General features: G+C 50.5%; 2 protein-coding genes across 3 annotated transcripts in view; one reads left to right on the top strand and one right to left on the bottom strand.

Annotated features, from left to right (window-relative positions):
- Positions 1–3225, top strand: part of CKAP5 (cytoskeleton associated protein 5) — a 94564-nt gene extending 91339 nt beyond the window's left edge. For both annotated transcript variants that reach the window (XM_046643272.1, XM_046643271.1), the window contains exons 43-44: positions 2212–2363; positions 2514–3225. In XM_046643272.1, coding sequence (XP_046499228.1) covers positions 2212–2363; positions 2514–2756 — 395 coding nt within the window. In that variant the 3' untranslated portion in view covers positions 2757–3225. The remainder of the gene's footprint in view (positions 1–2211; positions 2364–2513) is intronic.
- A 2546-nt stretch (positions 3226–5771) lies between these two features.
- Positions 5772–22097, bottom strand: F2 (coagulation factor II, thrombin). The gene is made up of 14 exons (XM_046643273.1): positions 21941–22097; positions 21427–21590; positions 20667–20691; positions 20351–20401; positions 18635–18740; positions 18395–18531; positions 16452–16763; positions 15996–16124; positions 15792–15918; positions 15115–15282; positions 14464–14637; positions 14114–14295; positions 6185–6255; positions 5772–6031 (listed from the first exon to the last, which is right to left on the bottom strand). The coding sequence occupies exons 1-14, from the start codon at positions 22017–22019 to the stop codon at positions 5888–5890; spliced, it is 1869 nt and encodes a 622-aa protein (XP_046499229.1). The 5' UTR covers positions 22020–22097; the 3' UTR covers positions 5772–5887.
- Between the last annotated feature and the right edge of the window lie 1271 nt (positions 22098–23368).

The raw sequence follows: 23368 nt of genomic DNA, 5'->3' as shown, positions 1-23368 counted from the left end.
TTTGAGTGTTCTGCTCCTTTCTGTCAGGAAGTCCTTTTGGCTCTACCTGCAAACTATGCAGAAGCCACCTACACTTCTCGTCACCTTCACTGCTGCTGCCCTGGGCTGAATATCATCATCTCTCCCCTGGAGTATAGCACATCCTCCCATCTGGTCTCCACTTCCACTCTCGCCTCCCTATGTTCATTTCCACATAGAGCATCTAAACAGCGCTTCTCGAACATTTCCAAAGGCTCTTCCTTTCACTCAGCAAGCCCAACAGCCTTACACAGGTCTGTGAGGGCCTACATTATGTAGCCCCCGACACCTCTAGAACCTCCTCTCCTGCTGCTCCCCCTGACTCCCATTCCACTCCAGCTTCCCAGCCCCCTTGCGGTTCCTGGAAGGTGTCAGGCATGTGCCGTCTTAGGGCCTTTGCACTGGCTGGTTCTTACCTGTAGATTACCCTTCCAAGACAGCCTTGGGACGTGCTCCCTTTCCTCCTTAAGGCTGTTGGTTCAAACACCACTGTCTCAGTGAGACCTTATTTAAAACTTGCAGCCTGCCCCTCACCCGCCATGGCACTTGACCACCTCTACCATACCATATAATGTAGTATTTATTATTAGGTTAATTGTTTGCTGTTTGCCTGTCTCTGCTAGGATTTCAAATCCAGAAGAGTAAAGACTTCTGTCTGTTTTTTGCCTGGCACATAGTAGGCCCTCAGTAGGTATTTGTTGAATGATGTGAATGACTGCTTGTCTAAGGGTAAACTGAACTATTACTGTCCCCACAGTGAAAAAGCCAATATCTGAGAATTTCTGCTCACAGGCTCAGAAACGAAAGGACGACTTAGGAGGTGGCTGTGACAGGAAATAGCCATCAAGAGCCTTAAACTAAAAAAGAAGAGCCAGCGGCAGCCGTTCCTCTCCCCTGCCAGGCAGCGCTCGCGTTTGTCCTGCCTTCAGTCCTTTCCGAGCTCAGTGAAGCTCGGCTACTCCTACGTTCTAGAATTTGTCTGCCTGTAAAACCGTGCTCCTTCGTGCTTTTCAGATGCCGGTCATGTTTCGTCTCACGTATCTTCTTAGGCTGAAGCTTCAGTTCACGTGTGTTCTCTGAAGTCATTTTTTCAAACTTGTTTTTAACACCTTAAACTACGCCTTGCCAAGAGCCTAAGAGTCTTTTTCTTGGCGCGTAGTGAGCAGAACATCTAACGGCCTGCCGCGTACGGACACGCACGCTTTGGCTGATCAGGGCAGTGCCTCCTTTTCTCATTTCCCAAGTCCTCTCTGGTGCTGGCCAACATTTGCTTGACCCTTTTGGTCTAAGCAGCACGTTTGCAACGTAAGCATGTGGCCCCACTGCTCAGTGACGCCCCCGTGCCCTAGAGTACTCAGAGCCCTCGGTGCTGGCTTGGGGGTCATTCTCCGTTCACTCCTCACCCTCTCATGTTCTCCTCATCTTTACTTAAGGGATTCCTTTTGCCCCCGAGTAGCCTGTTTTACTTTTCTTTTTTATCATAAGGGAGTCTTTCTTCCCAGTACCTTCTCTTTTTGGCTTATGTAATGCATTTTCATTGATAGCAAATTAGGTATTTTAAATGTCTGCATTTTGCAATGGTTCCTTCGCGGAAATTAGGAACTGTGGTGGATTTTTTCGGTTTGGTTTTTGTTGTCCCCTCTCAGTTCTGGGGGTTACACATGCTCCAGTTCCGGTCCTCCTGTGGGCATTTGTTGGGTGCCTCAGTTTCCCCCCCTTCCTCTTGAATACACCATAGCCTTGAGCTCCTTGCTGTCCTCCCGGGTTTGAATGAGAGCTTTCCCCTATGTGTCACCTGCCCCAGCCTGGTCTGATGCTTGCACACAGGTAAAGTCCTTAGGTTTTTCAGTTGGGCACTTCCTGTATACCTAGGAGGACCTGCGGCTTCTTGGATTGCCAGATCAGCCGTGGAGTCACAAGAATGCAGCCCCCGATACGCCGGGACGTGGGTGGATGGCCAGTGTACATTCTGCTCTGCTCTATCCCTTTGGGAAGTTCTCGCTAAGCTGACCTCGTGTGATTGCAGAGCACCCTTTATCACCACCTCCGGTGGATTCTTGCACATTTTTTAGTCTTCAAGTACAGAGGCAGTGTTCAAGCCCCAGATTGTCCTCTTTGGTGACAGATGAGCCAGGACAGTCAAGAAGCGGGCTGGGTGTGTATCTGAATGTTCTTTCCACATTTCCTCCCTAGGCATCTCCCCCCAGATGGAGGTCACTTGCGTGCCCGCGCCCGCCAGCACAATGTCCTCCATAGGCAACACAAATGGAGAAGAGGTGGGACCCTCTGTCTACCTGGAAAGGCTAAAAATCCTCCGACAGCGATGTGGTCTGGACAACACAAAGGTACTGCTCCTTTCTTCTGTGTGGCTCAGGGAGGGCAGCGACAAGCCACTCAGGGACAGGCTGGCCCAGAGAAGTGGCCCAGGCCTGGTGTGTGTTGTTGCACAGCTGCATCTTGACCTGCTCAGATAGTGTCTCTTCTTCTCTCGACAGCAAGACGACCGACCTCCCTTGACCTCTTTGCTCTCCAAACCAGCCGTTCCTGCTGTCGCCTCGTCCACAGACATGCTGCACAGCAAACTCTCTCAGCTCCGGGAGTCCCGGGAACAGCACCAGCACGCAGACCTGGACTCCAGCCAGCCCCACCCGTCAGGAGCCGCGACCGCGTCCTCCTCCACGGCGAACATCGACGACTTGAAAAAGAGACTGGAGAGAATAAAGAGCAGTCGCAAATGAAGCCGCCCCTCCCCCGGCTCCCTGCAGCGTTAGTGGACTAAACTAGAAGTCCTCCTAGTTACCAGGGGCCCGGGCGGGCCTAGTGCACACAGCCTGGTCGTGTGTCTCCTGCCGTGGGCCGGGGAGGAGTGGCTGTGGCACAAATGTTTGTACATACTCCGCTTCTCGTCTGCGCCCCGCCTCTAGAACACTGTCCGTGGGTTAGTGTAGTGTACAGACCTGGAGACAGCTGCCCTCCTCTCAGCTCAGACTAGTTTCCACATCCTTTCTCTTCTGTTTTATTTTTAACTGCTCATTTGTAAAGTTGTCCTAATCTTTCCTAGCTTTTAACTATTAGAAACTCTTGAATAGTTTGAGTTTGTGAGCTCTTCTCCCTGTAGCCCTGAAGGGTCACTGTATTCTGTATGAATGCATGGCATGATACAACTAATTTAAGAGTCTTTTATAAATAAAGTTTGCATTAACTATGGCTGTCTCCCAGGATGCTCCGTATCTGGGAGTGTGGGCGGCTTGTCCTGTCCCCTCCTCTTGGGCCCGGTGGGTGCTGAGCCGTTGGGGAAGGTGGATGAGTGCTACTTAAAGCGCGCCGCCTTGCCTTGGCTCCCAGGCCTGGCGCCGTCTTCTTTGCCTTTGGAACAAGAGGACCCCACCTCTCCTGCTTCCCTCGTGCGGCTCCTAGGGGAGCAAAGGGACCTCAGACTTCCCTGTTCAGAGGTTTTGGTCCTGTCGTCCCTCCCGTCGCGGCCATGGTTCCAAGGAGCTCATAGGCTTCCTACTGCTTTGCTGCCCAAATGCACGAGATTGTGCCAAGCTGGGCTGGGCTACCATGTCCTCACACTGGACTGGACTCGGGTCAGTTGACTCAAGGAGGATGGGAAGGCTTAGGAGCTTCCTGCCTCGTTTTGGGGTCTCTTAGTCCAGACTAACAGTTACTGCACATTCAGCCTGAGTGAGGACCAGAAAGTAAACTGAGGATCCACCTCTGGAATAGATTCCACAGGGCCTCCTTGCACAGTCAGAAACCTCTTCAGTACTAAGAGGGTCTGGATTTAGCTGGAAGACTTTTGGAGAATCATTAAGTTCAAAGGAACTTTCTAGACTACCTTTTACTCAACTGGTGTTTAAGAAATGAAAGCTTGACGGACAGTTGATCCCAGTCACGATCTTCAGGTGGCCCTCCCCTGCCTGAAATTAGACTCACCCTCCTCCTCATGGGGACGTGGGAGAGGACGTCCACTGAAGGGACAATGGAGGAGCTCATGGCTACAGAAGAACACACTTAGCGCATGGCCACGCTTGGTCTGCAATGAGCACAGCTGATTTGAAAAACCAGAGTGCCCAGAGCTTACAGCGCTGGCAGCTGTGTCGGAGCGAAGCGGCCTCGTGAGAATGTGTGCCCTTGTTTAAAAAGCACACTGGGGCTATTCCAACTAATTCTTAATCCTTCCCCCTGTGCTCTGGTTAAAGCTCTGGACTGCCAAGATCCTGCAAGCTCACTGAATTCCCAGTTTTCACCCTGCTTCCCGGTCAACCACAGCCAAAGAATGAGGGCAAGGCACTCAGTCCTCATTCTGTTCCCTGATGTACTGAAAAATGGGAAGGGAAAAACGGGAGGGGAGGGGGGTGAAGAGACCTCCCTTCTCTCTTCCCGCTTTAAACCAGGAAGCTCCAAGGTCTTGGTTGAAGATTCCAGGCCAAGAATGGTGGCCACATGGCATCCACGCTCCAGTCCCCTGTCCTATGCTCAAGGCAGACATTTAGTCGCCACACTTCCCCTCTGAGCTCAGGGACAAGGCTTTTCCACACCGTCCTCCGGAGCGTTCTCAGGCCATGAGCATTTCACACAAGTTAACACTCACGGTCATACCTGTTGTAGGCCACAGTGCTTAGACCCCCGAGTCATAAATAGCCCCCACAGGAATAGCAGTATGCCCTGGCGCAGCTGGAAACGTGGAGCCACGTGGAAGGGCATGTGTCAGCCGTCCCAGACCAGTGACCTCTGCCCATGGGAACCTTGAAGAATGTGCTGTGAAAGGGCATCTTGAAAGTTCCGTGATTCTCATGACTTGTACATTTGTCCAAACCCTTTATGAATTCACTTACACACCGTGTAGGTCCCATTTCTTAGGAAAACAAATTGTTCAAGTCTGATAACTGCTGTGTGAGTTGAAATTCCAGGAAGCAACAACCCCCCGATGTGCTGTTCGCAGGAACCAGAGGAGGGAAGTGGCCAGTGGCAGAAGGACTTCCGGCACGCCAGGCAGTGAGAAGAGAGCAGCAGGGGCTGGAGAGCTCAGCAGGGACTAGGCACTGTGCTAAGCACACTCTGCAAATTACCTAATGTAATCCGCAAAACCTTATTAGGTAAATAGTGTCATTATATACATCTTACATGTGAGGAAACTGAGGCCCACGGAGGTTGGGTGACTTCACCATGGTTATCCCTTTTAAGGTGGGAGCCGGAATGTGGACCCAGGCAGTCTGACGCCCGGGCCCATACTGCCAACCACCATACCCCACATACAACTCAGGATGTTTACAATACGGAGCCTTTTGGGGTCATAAATCTGACATTTTAATGCCATGAGGAAGGGTGTAGGGACTTAGGGAAATCTGAAGCAGAGAGAAAGACGCATCTACTCACCCCTCCTCCCCCTACCCTCCTCCTGCCTCTTCTCTGGTCCCAGGACGAGCTCTTCACCGCCCCTCCAGCAGAGCGACTAAAAGCACAGGCCTCAGGGGCTTCTGTTTCAAGTCTGACTTTGACCCTTAGTTGTGTGACCTTGGACGAGCTCCTTCTCAAGTCTCAGTTTACTCACCCACATCTCGTGAGGATTAAACGAGATAATCCATTAAAGCCCCAAGTTGGGCACACCTCAAATGCTCATAAATTCAGGATGCCGTCCGCCCCCTCCCCGGCCTTCTTCTGGGGGGTGGGGGTTCTTCAGCCCTGTTTACCCAGCAGTGGCGCTGGCTCTCCCTGAGCTGCCCGTGAACAGCAGTGCGAGCATCGAGGCTCATCGACAGTCACTTTTATTGAGAACTATAGTTTCAAGAACAAACCACAAAAATAATGCTTTGGATTGGTGTCTGGGATTTTGCAGTGAGGAGCCTAGGATGGGGCTGGCCCCCTAACCTCCAGACCGACCAACGACCTTCTGTATCCACTTCTTCAGGCGGAACACATGTGTGTAGAAGCCATATTTTCCATTTCGGTCGCAGCCTTCACCCCATGAGACGACGCCTATCTGATACCAGCGGTTGTTAAAGGGGTTCTGAGGAAGAAACATGGCATTTCCAATAGGGCCAAGTCAAGGCAGTGTCAGTATTACCCTGTCAGGCAACTTTCTGAAAACTGGGGTCCCTCCTCACCCACCCCACCCCCCACAAGATCTCCCCACCAGCTCCTGGCCTTTAGAGCAGCTTACCTTCATGACAAAAGGTCCCCCACTGTCACCTTCACAAGCATCCCCTCGTCTCCCTTCATCGGGCTTGAAACCTTGAGACAGACAGCAGCACTGAGGAGCGTGGCTCAGACTCCAGCCGCTCCCCTTCAAGCGACACTGCTGGAGAGCATCTGCTTGACCCCTTTGAGGCATCCTTGACTCCTCATTTCCTCATCCACACGTCCAATCCTTTAGCAAATCGTGTCAGCTCCATCTTCAACATAATCCCAAATCCAACCCCTTCTCACCACTTCTACCCCAGGGCACACATCACTCGTATCCTCCCCTGAACCTCTGGTTTCCTCTAATCCTATTTTCACTCACCTACAAGCCATTCTCCATCCAACAGGCAGAATGACTTAAAAAATACGTTCGACTTACAGGTAGCTGAAGATAATGGCAGCTGCTTTTATCCAACTCTCCCCACATATCATCCACAAACAATACGGAACAACACAAACAACGACAAAAGCTACACACACAAAAATACATCTTCAACATAACTAGAATACAGAGAACACCCAAACTTCAAATCAACTTAATATATTTAATGTGCACATGATATTAAAACTTATACGGAGATGAAGATGGAAAAGTGTCTACCTGATAACAGAAGTGGGTGCAATTGAATTACGAATCTTGTAAATAACCCCAAATCTACAAAATGAATAGATGAAAACTAAATAGGTCCATCCGAAGATACTACAGGAAAACAAAAAAATAAGAGTTGAAAACACCTCAGCTAATAAAACCTCTCGCCCAAAACACAACCATGAAACAGAAGAACACTGGAACTGAATTAAATTTTCTCAAGCAAATTTTTGGGATGGGACAAAACACCTTGAATCAGAAATTCAAAAATTAAAAATAACTGACAAACAGTGGGAAGAAATGCAAAGCAGAAAGTGGCCAGAATGGAACTTTCTCAGACCAAAGAAATGTGAGTCCCTCAGGAAGAAAAACAAAACAATGGAAGAGAACTAACATTTATCCAAGAAAACTTCACAGAAATAAAAGATTGAATGTACATATTAAAAGGATCTACCGGGTACCTGGCGGAACTGACCTGAAACACTCAACTCTGAGATATAACCTAATATATCCTAATAAAACTGTTAGACTCCAAAGATGAAGAAAAAACCTCCAGGCCCCCAAGCAAAGAGACGAAATACCTTGCGAGGTCCAAAGAATTACACTGGCATCAGACTTCTCAAAAACAACATATGAAGCAAACAACGATAAAGCCATATTTTCAAAATTCAAGGTAGGAAAACGTGAACCATGGTTTTATTTCCCACCAGGCTGACCTCCAGGGGTCAGGGCTACGGAAAAACAGTTATGAACATAGAAGAACTCAGGAAATCCTGCCCCCATACCCCTTCTTGAAGAATCTCCTACGGGGCAAGCTTGATCAACCAAGAGATGAATGCTGATGAACTGTTCTGACAAGTCAAAAAATGCAACGGAAAATATAGGTGGAGAAGAGAAAGAGGCAAGGAAACTCACTGATTGTCGTGTAGCCGATAGGTGAGACTTACGATTAAAAGGTTCTATAAGGAAATAAGGGACTAAGGGCATTTCAAAAAGGGGTAAGCCCAAAGATAATCAGTAGAACAAAAACACAAACCTTCCTAAATACATTAAACTTTTTTTTTTTTTTTTGAGGAAGATTAGCCCTGAGCTAATATCTGCCACCAATCCTCCTCCTTTTGCTGAGGAAGACTGGCCCTGAGCAAACATCAGTGCCCATCTTCCTCTACTTTATATGTGGGACGCCTACCACAGCATGGCTTGATAAGCGATGCCAAGCCCGCACCCAGGAGCCAAACTGGCGAATCCCGGGCCGCCAAGAAGCAGAACATGTGAACTTAACCGCTGTGCCACCGGGCCAGCCCCTGTAAAACTTTTTTAAGAAGCAATGATCACAGAGGGAAGAAACACAACAAATGAAACATAATACACATAATGACAAAATAACAGGAGAGTTAATACTAATCCTATCAATCACATCAATAAATATGAATGGGCGTGACTCACTTATTTAAAAAGGAAAGGATTTTTAAACTAACTCACAAAGCAAGACCCAACTGTGCTACGTAAGAGACAACAAAGTGACTCGCAGAGGTGAAAACCACAGGGGTGGGGAGGATATGTATCAGGTGAGTGGAAAAAACTAGAGAACAGGGACAGAGGTCCTGAAATGGAAAATAAGGAAGGACACTTTCAATGTCAAAGCCACAATTCACAGTGAACAAATAGCAGTTATGGATATCTCACCAAATAACAGCAACCACGTTTATAAAGTAAAAGACCACAGGCAATGCAGGGAAACAGAGAGAAATACAATAACAGAATTTAACACACCCAACGCAGTGCAAGACAGAGCAAGTGAACTGAAAATAAATAAGGACATAAACGACCTAAATAACAAGTACATGTACGGATATATATCAAACTTTACACGCAGGTAATAGAGAACACACCTACACACCTCCAGCACACGCGACATTCACAGAAATTGATCAGACAGCTCTCTGTCAGAAAAAAGTCAGTTATACAAAGCAGAAATATTACAGATGCCCTCTGATTGCCATATAGCAAAGCTCAAAATTATTAACAAAATCAAAATAAAAACAGGCCCTCCCATCTGGAAATTTAAAACCACCTATTAACTCTTGGATGAGAGAGTACACTGAAATTACAAAATTTCTAAAAAATAATGATAATGAAAACACTACATAGTGTTTTCTATGAACAGAGAAAAATGCACAGCCCTTCTCAAAAATCAAAGATCAAAAATAAATTAACCAAACTGTCAACTCAAAAGCTAGAAAGAAAACAGTAAAGTAAACCAAAAGAAAGCATAAGGAAAAAAATTTTTAAGATAAAAGCAGGAAATAATAAGGTACAGAATAAAAAAACAATAGGCCCAATTAATAAGTCAAATTCCTAGGTATTTTTTGGTTTTTTTGCAACCACTAGCTAATTTACTCAAGAAAAATAAGGGAGAAAACACAAATATATAAAATAAGGTGACAAAGAGAAAAAAAATCGTAAGAGAATACATTGCAGCACTTCAGAAAGATACAATATAGACTTGAACAAACAGGAAGACTTTTTTTTTTTTTTTTTTTTTTTGCTGAGGAAGATTCGCCCTGAGCTAACATCTGTGCCAATCTTCCTCTATTTTGTACGTGGGCTGCTGCCACAGCTTGGCCACCGCCAAGTGGTGTACGTCCATGCCAGGAACTGAACCGGAGCTGCCAAAGCAGAGTGTGCCAAACTTAACCACTAAGCCACACGGCCAGCCCCTGGGAAGACATTTCTTGTCCTTGGATAGAATGACTCAACATCAAGAAGATGACAGTTCTCCCTAAATTAATTTATAAATTTAACATAATCCCAATAAAAATACCCACCAGCTTTTTTATGGAGCTAGACAAGTTGATATCAAAGTTCATATGGAAGGACAAACATGTAAGGATTGCCAAGAAAACACTAGAAAAGGAAAACTATGAGACACCACAAGCCCTACCAGATATTAAAACATACGCTAACGCCTCTATAATTAAAACAAGACAGAGTTTTAGCAGAATAGACAAACAGACAAACAGAATGGAATGTCTTCAAATAGAAACAGACTAAGTACACAGAGAAACTTGTATGTGATAAAGGCGACATCTCAAATCACTGGGGCAAAGATAGAATTTTTAATAAGTGGTGTAGGGACAGCTGGTTAGCCACTTGGAAAAAGATAAATTAGATCCATACTTCACATCATACGCAAGAATAAACTCCAAAAGACTCAGAGATCTAAGTGCAGAAAAAGGAAACCAGGGGCCGGCCCCGTGGCCGAGTGGTTAAGTTCGCGCGCTCTGCTTCGGTGGCCCAGGGTTTCGCTGCTTCGGATCCTGGGCGCGGACATGCCACCGCTCATCAAGCCATGCTGAGGCAGCGTCCCACATGCCACAACTAGAAGGACCCACAACTAAAAATATACAACTATATACCGGGGGGCTTTGGGGAGAAAAAGGAAAAAATAAAATCTTTGAAAAAGAAAAAGGTAACCGAGTACTAGAAGAAAACATGGGTGAATTTCTCTATGACCTGGGGGTAAGCAAGGTTTTCTAACTCATCCTCAAAATCCAGGTGCAATACAATAAAATACTAATAAACTTGAATACATAAAAAAATGTTAATTGGATGGCAAAAAAATTATAAAGGTTGAAAAATGAACAAATGGGGAGAAAATATTTGCAACGTATATCACAAACAAAGGCCTAATATCACTAGTATATGAAGAACTCTAAAAAACCGGCTGGAAAGGGAGGAAAAATGGGCAAAAAACATGAATAGACAATTCATTAAAAAGTTATATAAATCATTTTGTATCATTTTGTATCAAAAATGATACAAATCATTAAAAATGATATAAAAATGGGCACTAAGCATATAAAAAGATGTTCATTTGCAAAATATTAGAAACAATCTAAACCCCATACACAAGAAACGGTTGAATAAACTGTGGTACATCCACATAATGGAGTATAAAGTGGCTATAAAATTTTACTTTAAGGAAAAACTCTATATCCCATATGGAATGAATTTCCAGGATACACCAAATGAAAAAAGCAAAGTACTAACTTTAACTTAACTGGTGGCGCAGCGGTTAAGTGCGCACGTTCCACTTCGGCAGCCCGGGGTTCACCAGTTCGGATCCCGGCTGCGGACATGGCACCGCTTGGCAAAGCCATGCTGTGGCAGGCGTCCCACCAAAATAAATAAATAAATAAATAAATAAATAAATAAATAAAGCAAAGTACAAAAGAATATCTATAGTATTGCCACCCTGTGTGTAAGAAAGGGGAAATAAGAAAATATACACGTGTCTGCTCATTTATGCAAAAAGAAACCCAGGAAGGATAAAGGACAAACTCCCAAGAGTGATTAACTACAGCCCTGGATGAAACGGACTCAAAGGACGGGGCGGGAACGGGACAGGTGGGGGAGGGGAGAGTCTCCTGTCTGAGTGTACCTGTTATAAACGGTCTTTCAGAACCACGTTATACTCCAAAATAAACAAACATGTTTGTGTGTGTATATATATACACATACATACAATGGAATACTACTCAGTCATAAAAGAAGATGAAATTGTGCCATTTTCGACAACACTGATAGGCCTTGTGGGTATTATACTAAGCAAAATAAGTCAGAGGGAGAAAGCCAAATACCATATGATTTCACTCATATGTGGAAGATAAACACACACACAGATTGGTGGTTACCAGAGGGGAGGGGGAGGGGGGTGGCGAGAGGCTAAAGGGGCACGGGTGCACAGTGACGGATGGCAGCTAGATTTTGGTGGTGAACACGATGTAGTATACACAGAAGTTGAAATATAATGATGTGCCCCTGAAATGTATATAATGTTATAAACCAGTGTTACCTCGATAAAAAAATTAAATAAAAAATAAAGACAACAAAGATGGGAAAGGGCACCCGAAATTGAATACAATCAGAAACAAATGAGCCCAACAGTATTTTAAATAAATAACACAGAGAAGGGGGGAAAAAAAGAACTAACCCACGCCACTTTTGGACACAGCATTTCGACTGTATCGTCAGGGCAGAGACAGAAACAGCTGTGAAGAAGGGTGGACTCCAGCCCGTAGGACCGTGGGTGATAGACTCTGAACTGCGTGTCCCAGTGCTGAGCAAACAAGCAAATATGTTACAGACAAGGGGAGTCAGCCATCTCACCGCCAACAGACAGAGAGGAAATAAGGAAAGAGAGAATCTAAAATGCATCCTGTTGGACAGCAGTGGGAGGTTTCAGTATGAACTCACGGTGATGGGTAGGAAGATAAATAGACAGGAAAATAGTTATAGATGTCGGTGTTTGCGTAACACACATACTGTCCACTTCTGTCCACTGAGAGGACCTAGAAGCAGTGAGACCCCAGGAGCGCTGTGCACCCCTACCACCCGGATCTTGGTTTCTAACTATTACTCTCCACTAGAGAAAGATAAGACGAACCCGGAGCATCTGTGCCAAGAGTAAGAAAGGACTCAAAGAGTGACAGGGACATTGCCAAAGTCACAGAAGCCAGGTTGCAAGGCCTCCCACTGGCCAAGCCTGGGGTAATTTGAACATCAGAATAAGTAATGATGGTAGAACAAAGTAAGGACCGTGAGTCCACACTGATAGAAGGAAAGAAAGGAAACGTGTGCCCTACAACAACGTGATAACTAGTAACTGTAGACACAACGACAGAATTAGAAAGGCACCATCCGGCAGCCACCACAGCAGGGACAACGATTTGATGAGAAACAGGATGGACAGTATCCAAGAATCTCCTCACAAGATATGTATTGGTCACAAATTGGAAAACAGAACTTGATAGTGAGAAACCTGGCAGATGCAGACGCCACCTTCACCAGGGGGTCAGAGTTAATCTCAGCAGTTATGGGACAAATCGACATCACGTGCCTGCTAATGGCCCTGAGGACACAGCCCTTAGCCCAAATGTGACCATTAGACAAACCCAAAGTGACGGCCGATCCACAGAATCACTGGCTTGTACTCATCAACTATGTCAAGGTCATGAAAGGCACAGAAAGATTGACAACTAAGCATAATGGCTGATCCTGGATTGAATCCTGGATGAGAAAAACTTTTTCTCTTTTGCTATAAAAGACATCAGTAAGTAGGACATTCGGAAAACATTTGAATAAGCTCTACAAATTAGATAACGGTACTACATCATTATTAATTTCTTGATTTAATAATTGCACAGTGGTTATGTAAGAGAACATTCTTAGTTTGTTGAAAATACTCAAGTACATGGGTAAAAGGCACCATGTGTACAATACACTCTCAAACAGTGTGTGTAGAGAGGAACACACACAACACACACACAAAGCGGGGGAGCAGACTCTGGATGAGGATGTACAGGAATTCTTTGTGTTATTTTTGCAACTTTTCTGTGAGTCTAAAATTATACTAAAATTTTTTAAAATTAACTGTTAGGCCATTTATTTACCCGCCTCAGACCCGCCAATAACGTCCCCTGTCACTCCACACACGCCAAAGTCCTCAAGGCCTCGGGGAAGTGCCCGTCCTCTGCTGCCCACGTCTCTCCCCCTGCCTACTGCTGCGGGTCCTGTGTTTACTGCCCTCCAGCCACACAGGCCTCCCTGCTCGTCCTCAGACACGCCCAGCAGTCTCCCACCTCAGGGCCTTTGCACCTGCTGTCCCCTCAGCCTGGAGTGGCTCACTCCTTCACTTCTTTGAGTCTCTGCTCAAACACCACCTTCTCAGAGAGGGCTTTTCCAACCACTCTATTTAGAAGATCAACCCTGGCCCCATCTCTCCCTCCCCCACTCTGCTTCCTTTTCCTCCCTAGTAGCGATGGCTATTCTAGATCTGTTTATTGACCCTCCCTCCTTCTAGAAAAGCAGCTCTCCGAGGACACAGGCATTGTCTATCTGGGTCCTTGTTGCATACCCTAGAATACTGCCTGGATCCTAGCGGGCATTCAGTAAATGTTTGCTGAATGACTGAATGATGAGCGGCTTTTCCTCCAGCCAGGCCTTCTTGCTGCTCTCTGGGCTCACGTACACTGACAACTTCCGCCGGGACCACCACCAGTCACAGAGAGCCTGACACTTTCTGTACGCTACCTTTTAACCCTCACACAACCTTATGGGATGGAGGTTCTATCTCCATTTTACAGACGAAGAAACGGAGCCTCCAAGAGGGTTAGCAACTTTGCCCAAACTATACGGCTCATGCGTGACTGGAGCCGGGCCCTGAACAGGCCTGTGCCCTCTACGTGTCTCCGCGCCCCGCCCCCCGCCCCCCAAGCCCGCCTGCTCCCTCGGCCGAGCCGCGCCCGGGGGACTTGCCAGCACAGAACATGTTGTCGGTGATGCGGATGCGGGTGGAGGCCTTGCAGACTGAGTGCTCCACGATGGGCAGGTTCACGACCTGCAGGACGCTGGGCTGCACCTCTCCGATGTGGCCCGTCCACGTCTCCTTCAGGTTGCCCCAGCCCGTCACCCGCCCTTTGTATCCAGCGTGGAACAATCTTTGGGGGAGGGAGAAGGACCCAGTGAGAACCGACTCCTCCAGGAGCCTCCGAGCCCCGACCCCGTCCCTTTGCGCCCTGAATCGAGAACAGCAGAGAGCGGGAACTTGTGGGGTTACTCCAAGACGCCGAGGCCCGGAAGGCAGCCCAGGCCCCCGGCCACCCCACCTGGTTGTGGTCTCCTTGTCAGGGAGGCACACGGGGTGGACGTGGTCGCTGAACGCAATGGGCCTCCTGAGCTTCAGGAGGGCGATGTCCCGGTCCAGGTTGTCCCTCCAGTTGTACTTGGGGTGGATATAGATCTTTTCCAGCATGGAGATCTTTTCAACACCTCGCTCGTACCTGCGCAGAGGCCAACAGAGACGGAGAGCGGGAGGCCACCCAGTGAGGGACAGCCAGTGTCCTGAGCAAGGAAACTGCGGGCCCTCAGGGTCTGGAGTCAGGCTGAGCAGCGAGGGGAGAGGGCTGGCTCCTGCCTTGCTGCCCCCTGGCAGCTTCCCCCCGGCCTGAAGTTGCACGGGCTTAGGAATCAAACAGCCCAGGCAGGTGGGGGGACGCAGGCGGTGGCCTCCACTCAGAGTCACACCTGGGTCATGTCCTGGAGCCTTGAGGGCAGGCCAGGGTTTTGCTGTCTGCAAAGTCTTAGTTTCTCTGTCCCCATTTCCGAGCTGTGATGAGCACGCGGCCAAATGGACTTTGCAGCAGACTGCTGGGTTTTCTGCAGCCATCTCCCACGTGCCCCAGAGTCACCAGAGCCCTCACAGTCACTCTGGAGGACTCAGACCCCTGCCAGACACCCACGGGCCTCCAGTTCTGTACCTGGTGCGGGAGTGCTTGCCAATGCGCACCAGAAGGTCATTCTCAGTGAAGTTCTTGTCCCAAGGCGGGTACAGGAGACAGTGGGCAGCTGTGAGCACCCAGCGGTCACTGATGAGGCTGGCCCCACACAGCAGCTCCTGAGGACTCTTCCGGAAAATCATTACCTGCCTGGGAGGGGGGGTGGGAAGCATTAGGAGCTGGGGGGCTGCCCTTCCACCGGCCCTAAAGTAGAAGGTCCCAGGCTTAAGAAGTAACTGGACAGAGCTGCCAGCTGTGCCCAGACCCCAGCTCAACTTGGCCTCCCTTGGGGACTGAGACATATGTGATACCGAGGGGCTGCCTCATGCTTTTTGCACCCTTTCCCAGCTTCTTCCAGTCCAGAGTTTGCACAGCTTTGCACAGCTCTGGGGTGAGAACTGGATTCAAGTCCGGCTGTGCAAACCATCACTTTGGCAAGTCACTTAACCTCTCTGAGCCTCAGCTTCGCCATCTGCATATGAGAAGTAATAAACCCAATCTCGAAAGATGCTGTGAGGATTCAGTGAGATGTTGGCGCTCCACTATCCTCGCTGTGCCCAGGCCTGCGAAGGCAGAGAAGTCTCCGGGGCCAGGGACCAGGGTGGGAGCGGACCGCATGCCCCGCCAGCCAGTGAAGGTAGCGCCAAGTGGGGACCCACCAGGGTGCGAGGCCCAGCTCGGCGTCCCAGCCCTCCACGATGCGCCCGTCAATGTAGGAATCCAAAAGCTCCTTTTCCGTTTTGTCCTCTACAGACTTCTTCTCGAACAGAGGCCGCAGCCCACAGTCTGCAGAGCAAGCCGGACGTGAGGAGCCAAGCGCAGAGCCCTGCCCGGAAGCCCCCCGCCCCCCAATGCTGCCTCACCTGCCTCCCCAGAGCCGAAGGTCTTCACATCAAAGAAGAGCGGGAAGTCCTTGTCAGTGGTGCGTCCCTCGATGGGCGCGTCCGGGTCCTCGCCGAACTGGTCTTCCGCCTCCTCATCCAGTGGATCCTCTGCAGGGACCCAGGCACTGGCTGGAGCTGGGCTGGGCCATTCCTCACCCACCCCCGAGAGCTCCCCAAGCCCCCAGCAACCTTGGAAGCCATGAGTTGTAGAGGCTAAGATCCCAAGTGCACCTGGGTTACTAGGGAACTTAACCTCCTGGGCCTCAGTTTACTCAGCTGTAAAATGGGGCTAGGACTGCCCCACATGGCTGATGTGAGGCTGTCACGAACACACGCACAGCACGTGTGGAAGCCTTCCATCAGGAAGGCACTGTCCTCCTCGCTCCCCCTCGGCTGTGTCCTCTGTCTCAGCCCCCTCCCACCCTGCCCTCTCACCGCAGTAGTTGAGGTCGCAGTACTCGAAGTAACCAGGCTTCCCTGCCACATAACACCACACGCCCTCCTCGTCCCCGTCTGGGTTGCGGCAGAAGTTCTCCACCAGCTTCACCTCCCGGTTGAAGTCCTGGTCCTTGCTCAGGGCCTCGGCATCACTGCTGGCCCAGACCAGGCAGGGGGACCCATGTGTGGTCACTGCTAGGCGACCTTGGTACTGCTGGCCACGATCAGGGACACATGACTCCAAGGAAGGTGACAGATTCTTCGTGGAGCTGGAGTATGGGGTCAGCTGCGCAGTGACGCCGTGCCCACCTGGCAGGAGAGGAGGCAGAGGAGCAGAGGGTGGGACCACATGGGGAGCCAGACGCACAGGATTTGAATTCCCACCTTGCCGCCTTCTTCCTATGTGACCCCAGGCAGCTTACCCTCTCTGAGCTTCGGTTTGGTTGCCTATCAAGGGGGTTCCTAGTGCTGTGCTTGCAGGGTTGTCGAGAGATTTAAGCAAAACATACGCCGTAACTGTCAGGTGCATCATAAGCCAGAGATAGTAACCAGGTTTCACCTCCTGGGCTATCTCTAATCTATTGGTAGCAACTGCCTGGAGTTTGTTTTGTTTTGTTTTTTGGTGAGGAAGAGTGGCCCTGAGCTAACATCCCTGCCAATCTTCCTCTCTTTTGTGTATGGGATGCCGCCACAGCATGGCTTGATAAGTGGTGCTAGGTCCACGCCAGAGATCCAAACTGGCAAAGCCTGGGCCACCAAAGTGGAGTGCGCAAACTTAATCACTACGTGCTGCTAGGCCAGCCTCCTGCCTGGAGTTTTGAAAGGATTCTGTTTTCATAGGGGCACAGCAGAAAAAATAGCTGAGAAGACTGAGCACAACCACGCGGGCAGTCGATCAATTTCAGCATGCTGCTACATATTTATCATCGGCCTGTGTGCATGTGCACACGTGTACAGGGCGGGCTTGGTAAATAAAGCTGCTTTTGTTACCAGGATCGATAACGTGCTCTGAGACCAGTCCCTGGATCAAACACTGAGTCCAGTGCAGATGCATGAAGAAGAATCCAGCCCACGTTTGGTAGATTGATTCCTGGCACTAATTCTTTCCCCTGCCTGCATCCTCATCCTTTGCCTTGTGATTTCACGGGCAAAGGTGTACTTCTCCACCTCTTGATTTTGGCCTTGACTACGTGGCTCGCTCTGGCCAATGGAACGTGGGCAGGACTGAGTGTCAGTTCTGAGCCTTGGCCTTAAGACACGTGGTGTGTTTCTGCTCACTGTTTCATACGTCTGCCGCCACCATGGGAAGCCGGTGCCTTTCAGCCTCAGCCTCAGCATGAGAACAGTGTGGAGCAGACTCCACAGGGAGCCAAGCTCAGCTGGACTCCTCGTTTGAAGCAGAGGCACAGCTGCCATCGGCAGAGCCCACAGACGCGTGAGATCAGCAGAGCCGCCCCAGCCGCCCCTCAGACACGTAAGGACCAAATGCTGATGGGTGTATGCCCCTGAGCTTTTGTGGCTGTTTGAGATTTTGTGGGGTTTGCAGCATTATTGTGGCTACAGCTAACTGACACATCACGGGAAATAACAACGACCGGATCATTCAGGGATGGACTGTCTGAGGCCTGCTCTGTGATGCCCAGAAAAGGGCCTGTGGACTAAACTGCTTAGGGAGGGCTTCCTGGAGGAAGAGCGTCTCAGGCAGCAAGGAACGAGCCACAGCTTGGGTCATAAGGGAGCGAAGACTGGGGAGGGAGAGCAGGAGGCTGGAAGCCAACTCTCTCTGGTCTCCTGACTTTACTGGCTGACAGGCCCAACTACGTTGGAGATGACTAACCCCTGCTTGAAGGTAGCAGGATCTGGGTTCCCATCCCAGGCTGCCAGGCCCCATGAAGACCCCTGGACCTTGGCCATGGTCTGCCTAGTCACCCCCAGCTCACCACACACGGGGATGCTGCACTCCTCCCTCCGCACGGTGGGGTCCGTGGTGTAGCACCAGGGCCCGGAAGAGCTGCCATCTGGGTTGCGGCAGAAATTCTCCTGCAGGTCGGCCCCAGGGTGGGTGGTGCAGTTGATTCTGGAATAGGAAATTTCTCAGCAGGAGGCCATGCCTCGCCCACCCTGATGTCTTCTTGCCCCCGTTCTCAGCCTGCTGGCAGACAGGCCTGCCCATCACTCACTCGGGCTTGTGTGGGTAGCGACTCCTCCACAGCTGGCACTCGATGCCTGACCGGGTAGAGTTCACGTGCCCTCGGTAGTTCATACCCAGACCTTCAGCACAGTTACCTGCAGAGACCCCAGCCCAGGTCTCTTACCCACGAAGTTGTCCCCTCTAACAAACCCCTAGGATTTGTCCCTCTCTCCTAGCAAAGCTCTGTCTGTGCACCCCCTCCAAGCTTCCTCTGGTCCATGACCCTTAACCTGCACGTACTCAGCACCTCCTCTGCACCCTGCAGTTCTCCACTCCATTTAACAATAATCACCAAATATTCACTGAGCACTCACCATGTGACTACCATGTGACAAGCACTGTGCCAGCTACTAAGGACATAGCAATGAATAAGATAGTCATAGTCAGGATAGGTCCCTGCCCTCATGGAGCTTATAGTCAGTGGCTCCTCATGGCCAGCAAGATGAGAAGGTGACCAAGGTCCTTCTAATTTGGCCCTGGTCTACCTGTCCTGTTATCTTAGCTCCTCATGCCTCAGGGCCTTTGCCTATGCTGTTTCCTTTGCTTCGAATGCTCTCCTGTTTGTTCATCAGTGCGTCCCACAAATCCAGGGAAAACTCTACTTCTTCCAGGGAGCTGTCCCTGGTTCTGCCAGCAATATAAATGCCCCTTCTCCTGGAACAGACCATTGCTGGCGATTACTCTGCGGTTTTGCATTTTCGTTTTCCTATGAGATTGTGAGCTCCTTGATTCTCTTAAAATCCCAGCACTTGACATAGTGCCTGGCACATAGCAGGGACTTAGTGAAATGTTTGTTGAATAAGTTATTTAACAAGTGAAATTGTGGCCAGCGATTAACAAGTTCCACGTAGGAGGGCCTGTTGTCATCCTGAGGGTGTGTTCGGGATGCCATGGAGGAGCGAGGAGGCTCCAGGAAGCCTCAGCAAGTGGTGGCATTTGAACCGGTTCTTGCGGATAGAGAGCTTTTCAGTAAATGGTGACGGTTGCTCCAGGGGAGGATGACAGAGTGAGCAAGGGCCAGGAAGTAGAAACTTCTTGGCGCGTTTAGAGAAGCGCTCACTGCCAGAGTAGCTAGGGCTCTGGGTTCCTGGTTGGTGCCATGGGAGACAAGCTAGAAGGGAAGGTTAAGGCCAGAGCCTACAAGTTCACCAGCCCAAGCAGCCCATGTGTTGTTCTGGAACACTGGGGAGCCACTCAAGGTTTTGGAGAATGAATATGACATCATTGGAGCTCTGCCCTGGGGACATGGGGAAGACTGACTGGCGAGGGCAGGGGCTCGAATGAGAATGTTAATTCATTATCCATTCATTTGTTCATCCAACATTAATCATCTCAGTTACAGCCAGGCACAGAGCCAAGTGTCAACATATGTCCTTGACGGCAGGAACGGAAAGGCAACGTCAGATGCTAGAGACCCCCACGGCTGGGCCACAAGCCCTTACCCACGCTACTCTGCTCGTCTCCAGGCTGCCCCCTCATACCCACCCTACTCTGCTCGTCTCCAGGCTGCCCCCCATATCCGCCCTACTCTGCTCGTCTCCAGGCTGCCCCCTCATACCCACCCTACTCTGCTCGTCTCCAGGCTGCCCCCCATATCCGCCCTACTCTGCTCATCTCCAGGCTGCCCCCTCATATCTGCCCTACTCTGCTCGTCTCCAGGCTGCCCCCTCATATCCTGCCCTCCACCCTCATGTTAGTTCCTCACCTTCCAGACATTCAACGAGCTTTTCTCGAGGTTTCCTCACCGACTCACAAGCTGGAAAAGACCCAGAAACACCTTTTGGATTGGGGGTAGGGACAGGATGGGTTTGAGTAAAAGGTACACAGGACGACACTCAGAAACGGAGATGGACACACAGATAGACGGAAGGAAAGAGGGAAAGAGGGTGGGTGGCTGGGTAGATGACTGGAAAGAAGGAAAGAGTTTGGGTGGATAGGTGGGTGACTGAACAGACCAGAAGATTCTCTGGGGTAGCACGTTCTCTAACTGGGGTCCCCAGGACTCCCTCCCCAGGGCTCACCTGTGTACTTCGCCCAGAACGCTTCCTGAAAAACAAGGGCTGGCATGAGGCTGTGGCAGGATCCTGTTTCGTTTGGTTTTTAGTAACAAAACAAATAAGTCTTCTCCTTATACTTTCCTCTTTCCCTTCCCCTGGGCATGCAGGGGGCAGACTTTGGGGAGGTTTGTGGCAGAGTTTCCTACGTTTGTTTCCAAAAGCCCACGGCCGCTGAGAAGAGTATTCGAGGAGAGGGGGACTCCCCAGCCCACAACCAAGACTGAAAGGGAGTCCCCTGGCTGCGGAAGCCTGGACGAGAGGGGAGCATGGGGCCCCGGTGGGGGGCCCAGGTAGAGCCTCAAGGAAGGGAAAGGCAGCGTGGGGCTCCCGGAACACTGAGCCCTCCACCCAGGGCTCCCGGCCTGGCCAAAGTCCCACCCCTAAGGGTGGCACAGAAGTATCCGAAAAGCTGAAGCCAAGAGGCCATGTAGGACAGGGCCAGGGGCTCCAGAGATCCCAGTGTAGATAGATGTCTGAGGACTGAGGAGGCCCCCTGATGTCCTGGAGCCTCATGGGTCCCCAAGACCTTGACACAGCCCAGGCATCAGGACCCCCAAGAAAGGTTGAGGTTGCTTCTCTTGGCAGCCTGGTGAAATGGGGCCCAGAGATGAAATAAAGTCATCAAGAGTTAAGGACTGCACTGTTCATTCCTCTCATTTGTGGCCCTAGAGTCAGGCCCCCTGAGAGGGACCCCTGGCCTCCCTCAGGGCAGCCCAGCGCTCACCGTGGCGCTGGAAGACTCCAGGGCCTCGAAGGCCTCCTCGTAGCTGCACTGCTCCTCCACACACTCCCGCTCCAGGTCGCCCTTGCGCAGCTCCTCCAGGAAGCCGCTGTTGGCGCGGCGGACCCGCTGGAGCAGCGATAATGCGTGCTGAGGGGCCAGGAACACTGCAGTAGGAGAGGCACGGGGCAGTGGCCTCAGGGAGTCAGGCTGTCTTGGCCACCGTCGGGGCAAGAAGCAAACCTGGCCTGCCCTGCTGGCTTCCGAAAGGGGATGTCTAGGATGGCGGCAGGACCCAAGAGGCTGCTAATGGTAGCCCACCAGCTCCCCTCCTTTCACTGGTCACCCCCAGCATGCTCCCCGTATTGTAAGAGAAAAGCAGCCACTGTCCGTCCAGGCCTGAGCGCCCGCCTCCTTCCCTAAGCTGGATCCCATGGGCTGAGACCCATCTGGGGGCCCATTTCCATGGGCCCATATCCCTGTCTGTCCGTCTGTCCCAGGTTCCAAGCCCCCTTACCATGCTGGCTGTGCACAAGGCCAAACAGGGTAGCCAGGGCCAGGCAGCCAGGTAGCCACAGGCCGCGGACGTGCGCCATAGTGTGTCGGCTGCTGGGACTCTGAGGGTTCGTCCTGACCCCTCCAGGTTAATGTTGAACTAACATGAAGAAATCAGCTTAGAGGCAGAGGTCAGCGGGTCAGGGCCGTGGGGACAAGTGGATAGACAGTCCACCTCCACGTCCAGGGAGGCCAGGTCCTCCTGCGACGAGGGATGGATGGTCTGGGAGGAAGTCACAAAGGAAAACCAGTGTAACTACCATCGTCCAGCCCCTCCTGCCCTGAGACATGGGTCAACTTGGGCCTGTGTGGTCACAGGCTCTTCCTGAGGCCCCTGCCAATCCCACCATATGATGATGGCTGCTTTAATCTCTGTGTGCCTCAGTTTCCTCATCTGTACAATCGGAATAGCACTTGGCGTGAGGACTAAGGGAGATTAGGAATGTAAAGCCCATGAAATACTACGAGTGCTTAATAGTCAGTAGACAGACGGATGTAAACCCATGGGGAGGTTTGTGGAATCACAACACACAGAAGAAAATAGAGATGAGGGTGCGGCCAGATGAGAGTGGCCCGCCCTGACCCAGGACACACTGGGGGCAGGGACGGCCAACATCTGCCCCAGCCTCTCAGCCACGGATGGAGGGTCCCACTTCCCCTTTCCCCTCTGGGAAGCTGTGGAGGTGTGCTTGTGTTGCGTGTCATGTGCCTGGGAGGAGGAGCCAGGCCCAGAGCCCCTTGGGCCTCGGGTCTGCCCTCTCTTACCCCGGAACAGGGGCAGCCCAAATCCTCGGGTCTCTGCGGCAGGGCCTCGGCCACCCCCCCCCCCCCCCCCCCCCCCCCCCCCCGCCCCCGCCTGTCTGCCCCTGGCCAGGCCTCGAGTGGCTGCTGTCCTACACTGCCCCTCGCCCAGCGCTGCTCCGTCTGTCCTCCATTTCCTGTTTGCGGTACACAAGGTAAATATTAGTCCTGGGTCTAATTAGGACAGAGGGACAAAGAGCAGGAACACAGGCAGCACAGGTTCTTGCCTTGCCCTCCCTCAGTCCTGGCCATTTGGCATCTGGACTGTAGTTGTGTACAATCTGGGAAGGTCACAGGGAGGGGCCGATGCTGAGCAGGGAAGAGAGAAGGAGGGCAGAGCACCAGGGACCAGGACTCTCAAGAATCAGCTTAATTCCCGGGTGGCCCCGTTCTTATATTTGTATATATTTATACTATATATATATATTCCTATTTCCCTATATATTTTTTAATTGAGGTTTAACTTATATAAAATAAGGTTAAAACAAATCCTAAGTGTTTAACTCAAATTTTTAGGCATACACCCATCTAACACCACCAGATCATGAGAGGGAACATTTCCAGCCCCGATAGGCTCCTTCGTGTCACC

This window comes from Equus quagga, chromosome 17 (assembly GCF_021613505.1).
Source record: "Equus quagga isolate Etosha38 chromosome 17, UCLA_HA_Equagga_1.0, whole genome shotgun sequence".
NCBI lineage: Eukaryota > Metazoa > Chordata > Mammalia > Perissodactyla > Equidae > Equus > Equus quagga.
The sequence above is the reverse complement of the archived record's forward strand: the minus strand, read 5'-3'. Positions and strand labels throughout refer to the sequence as shown.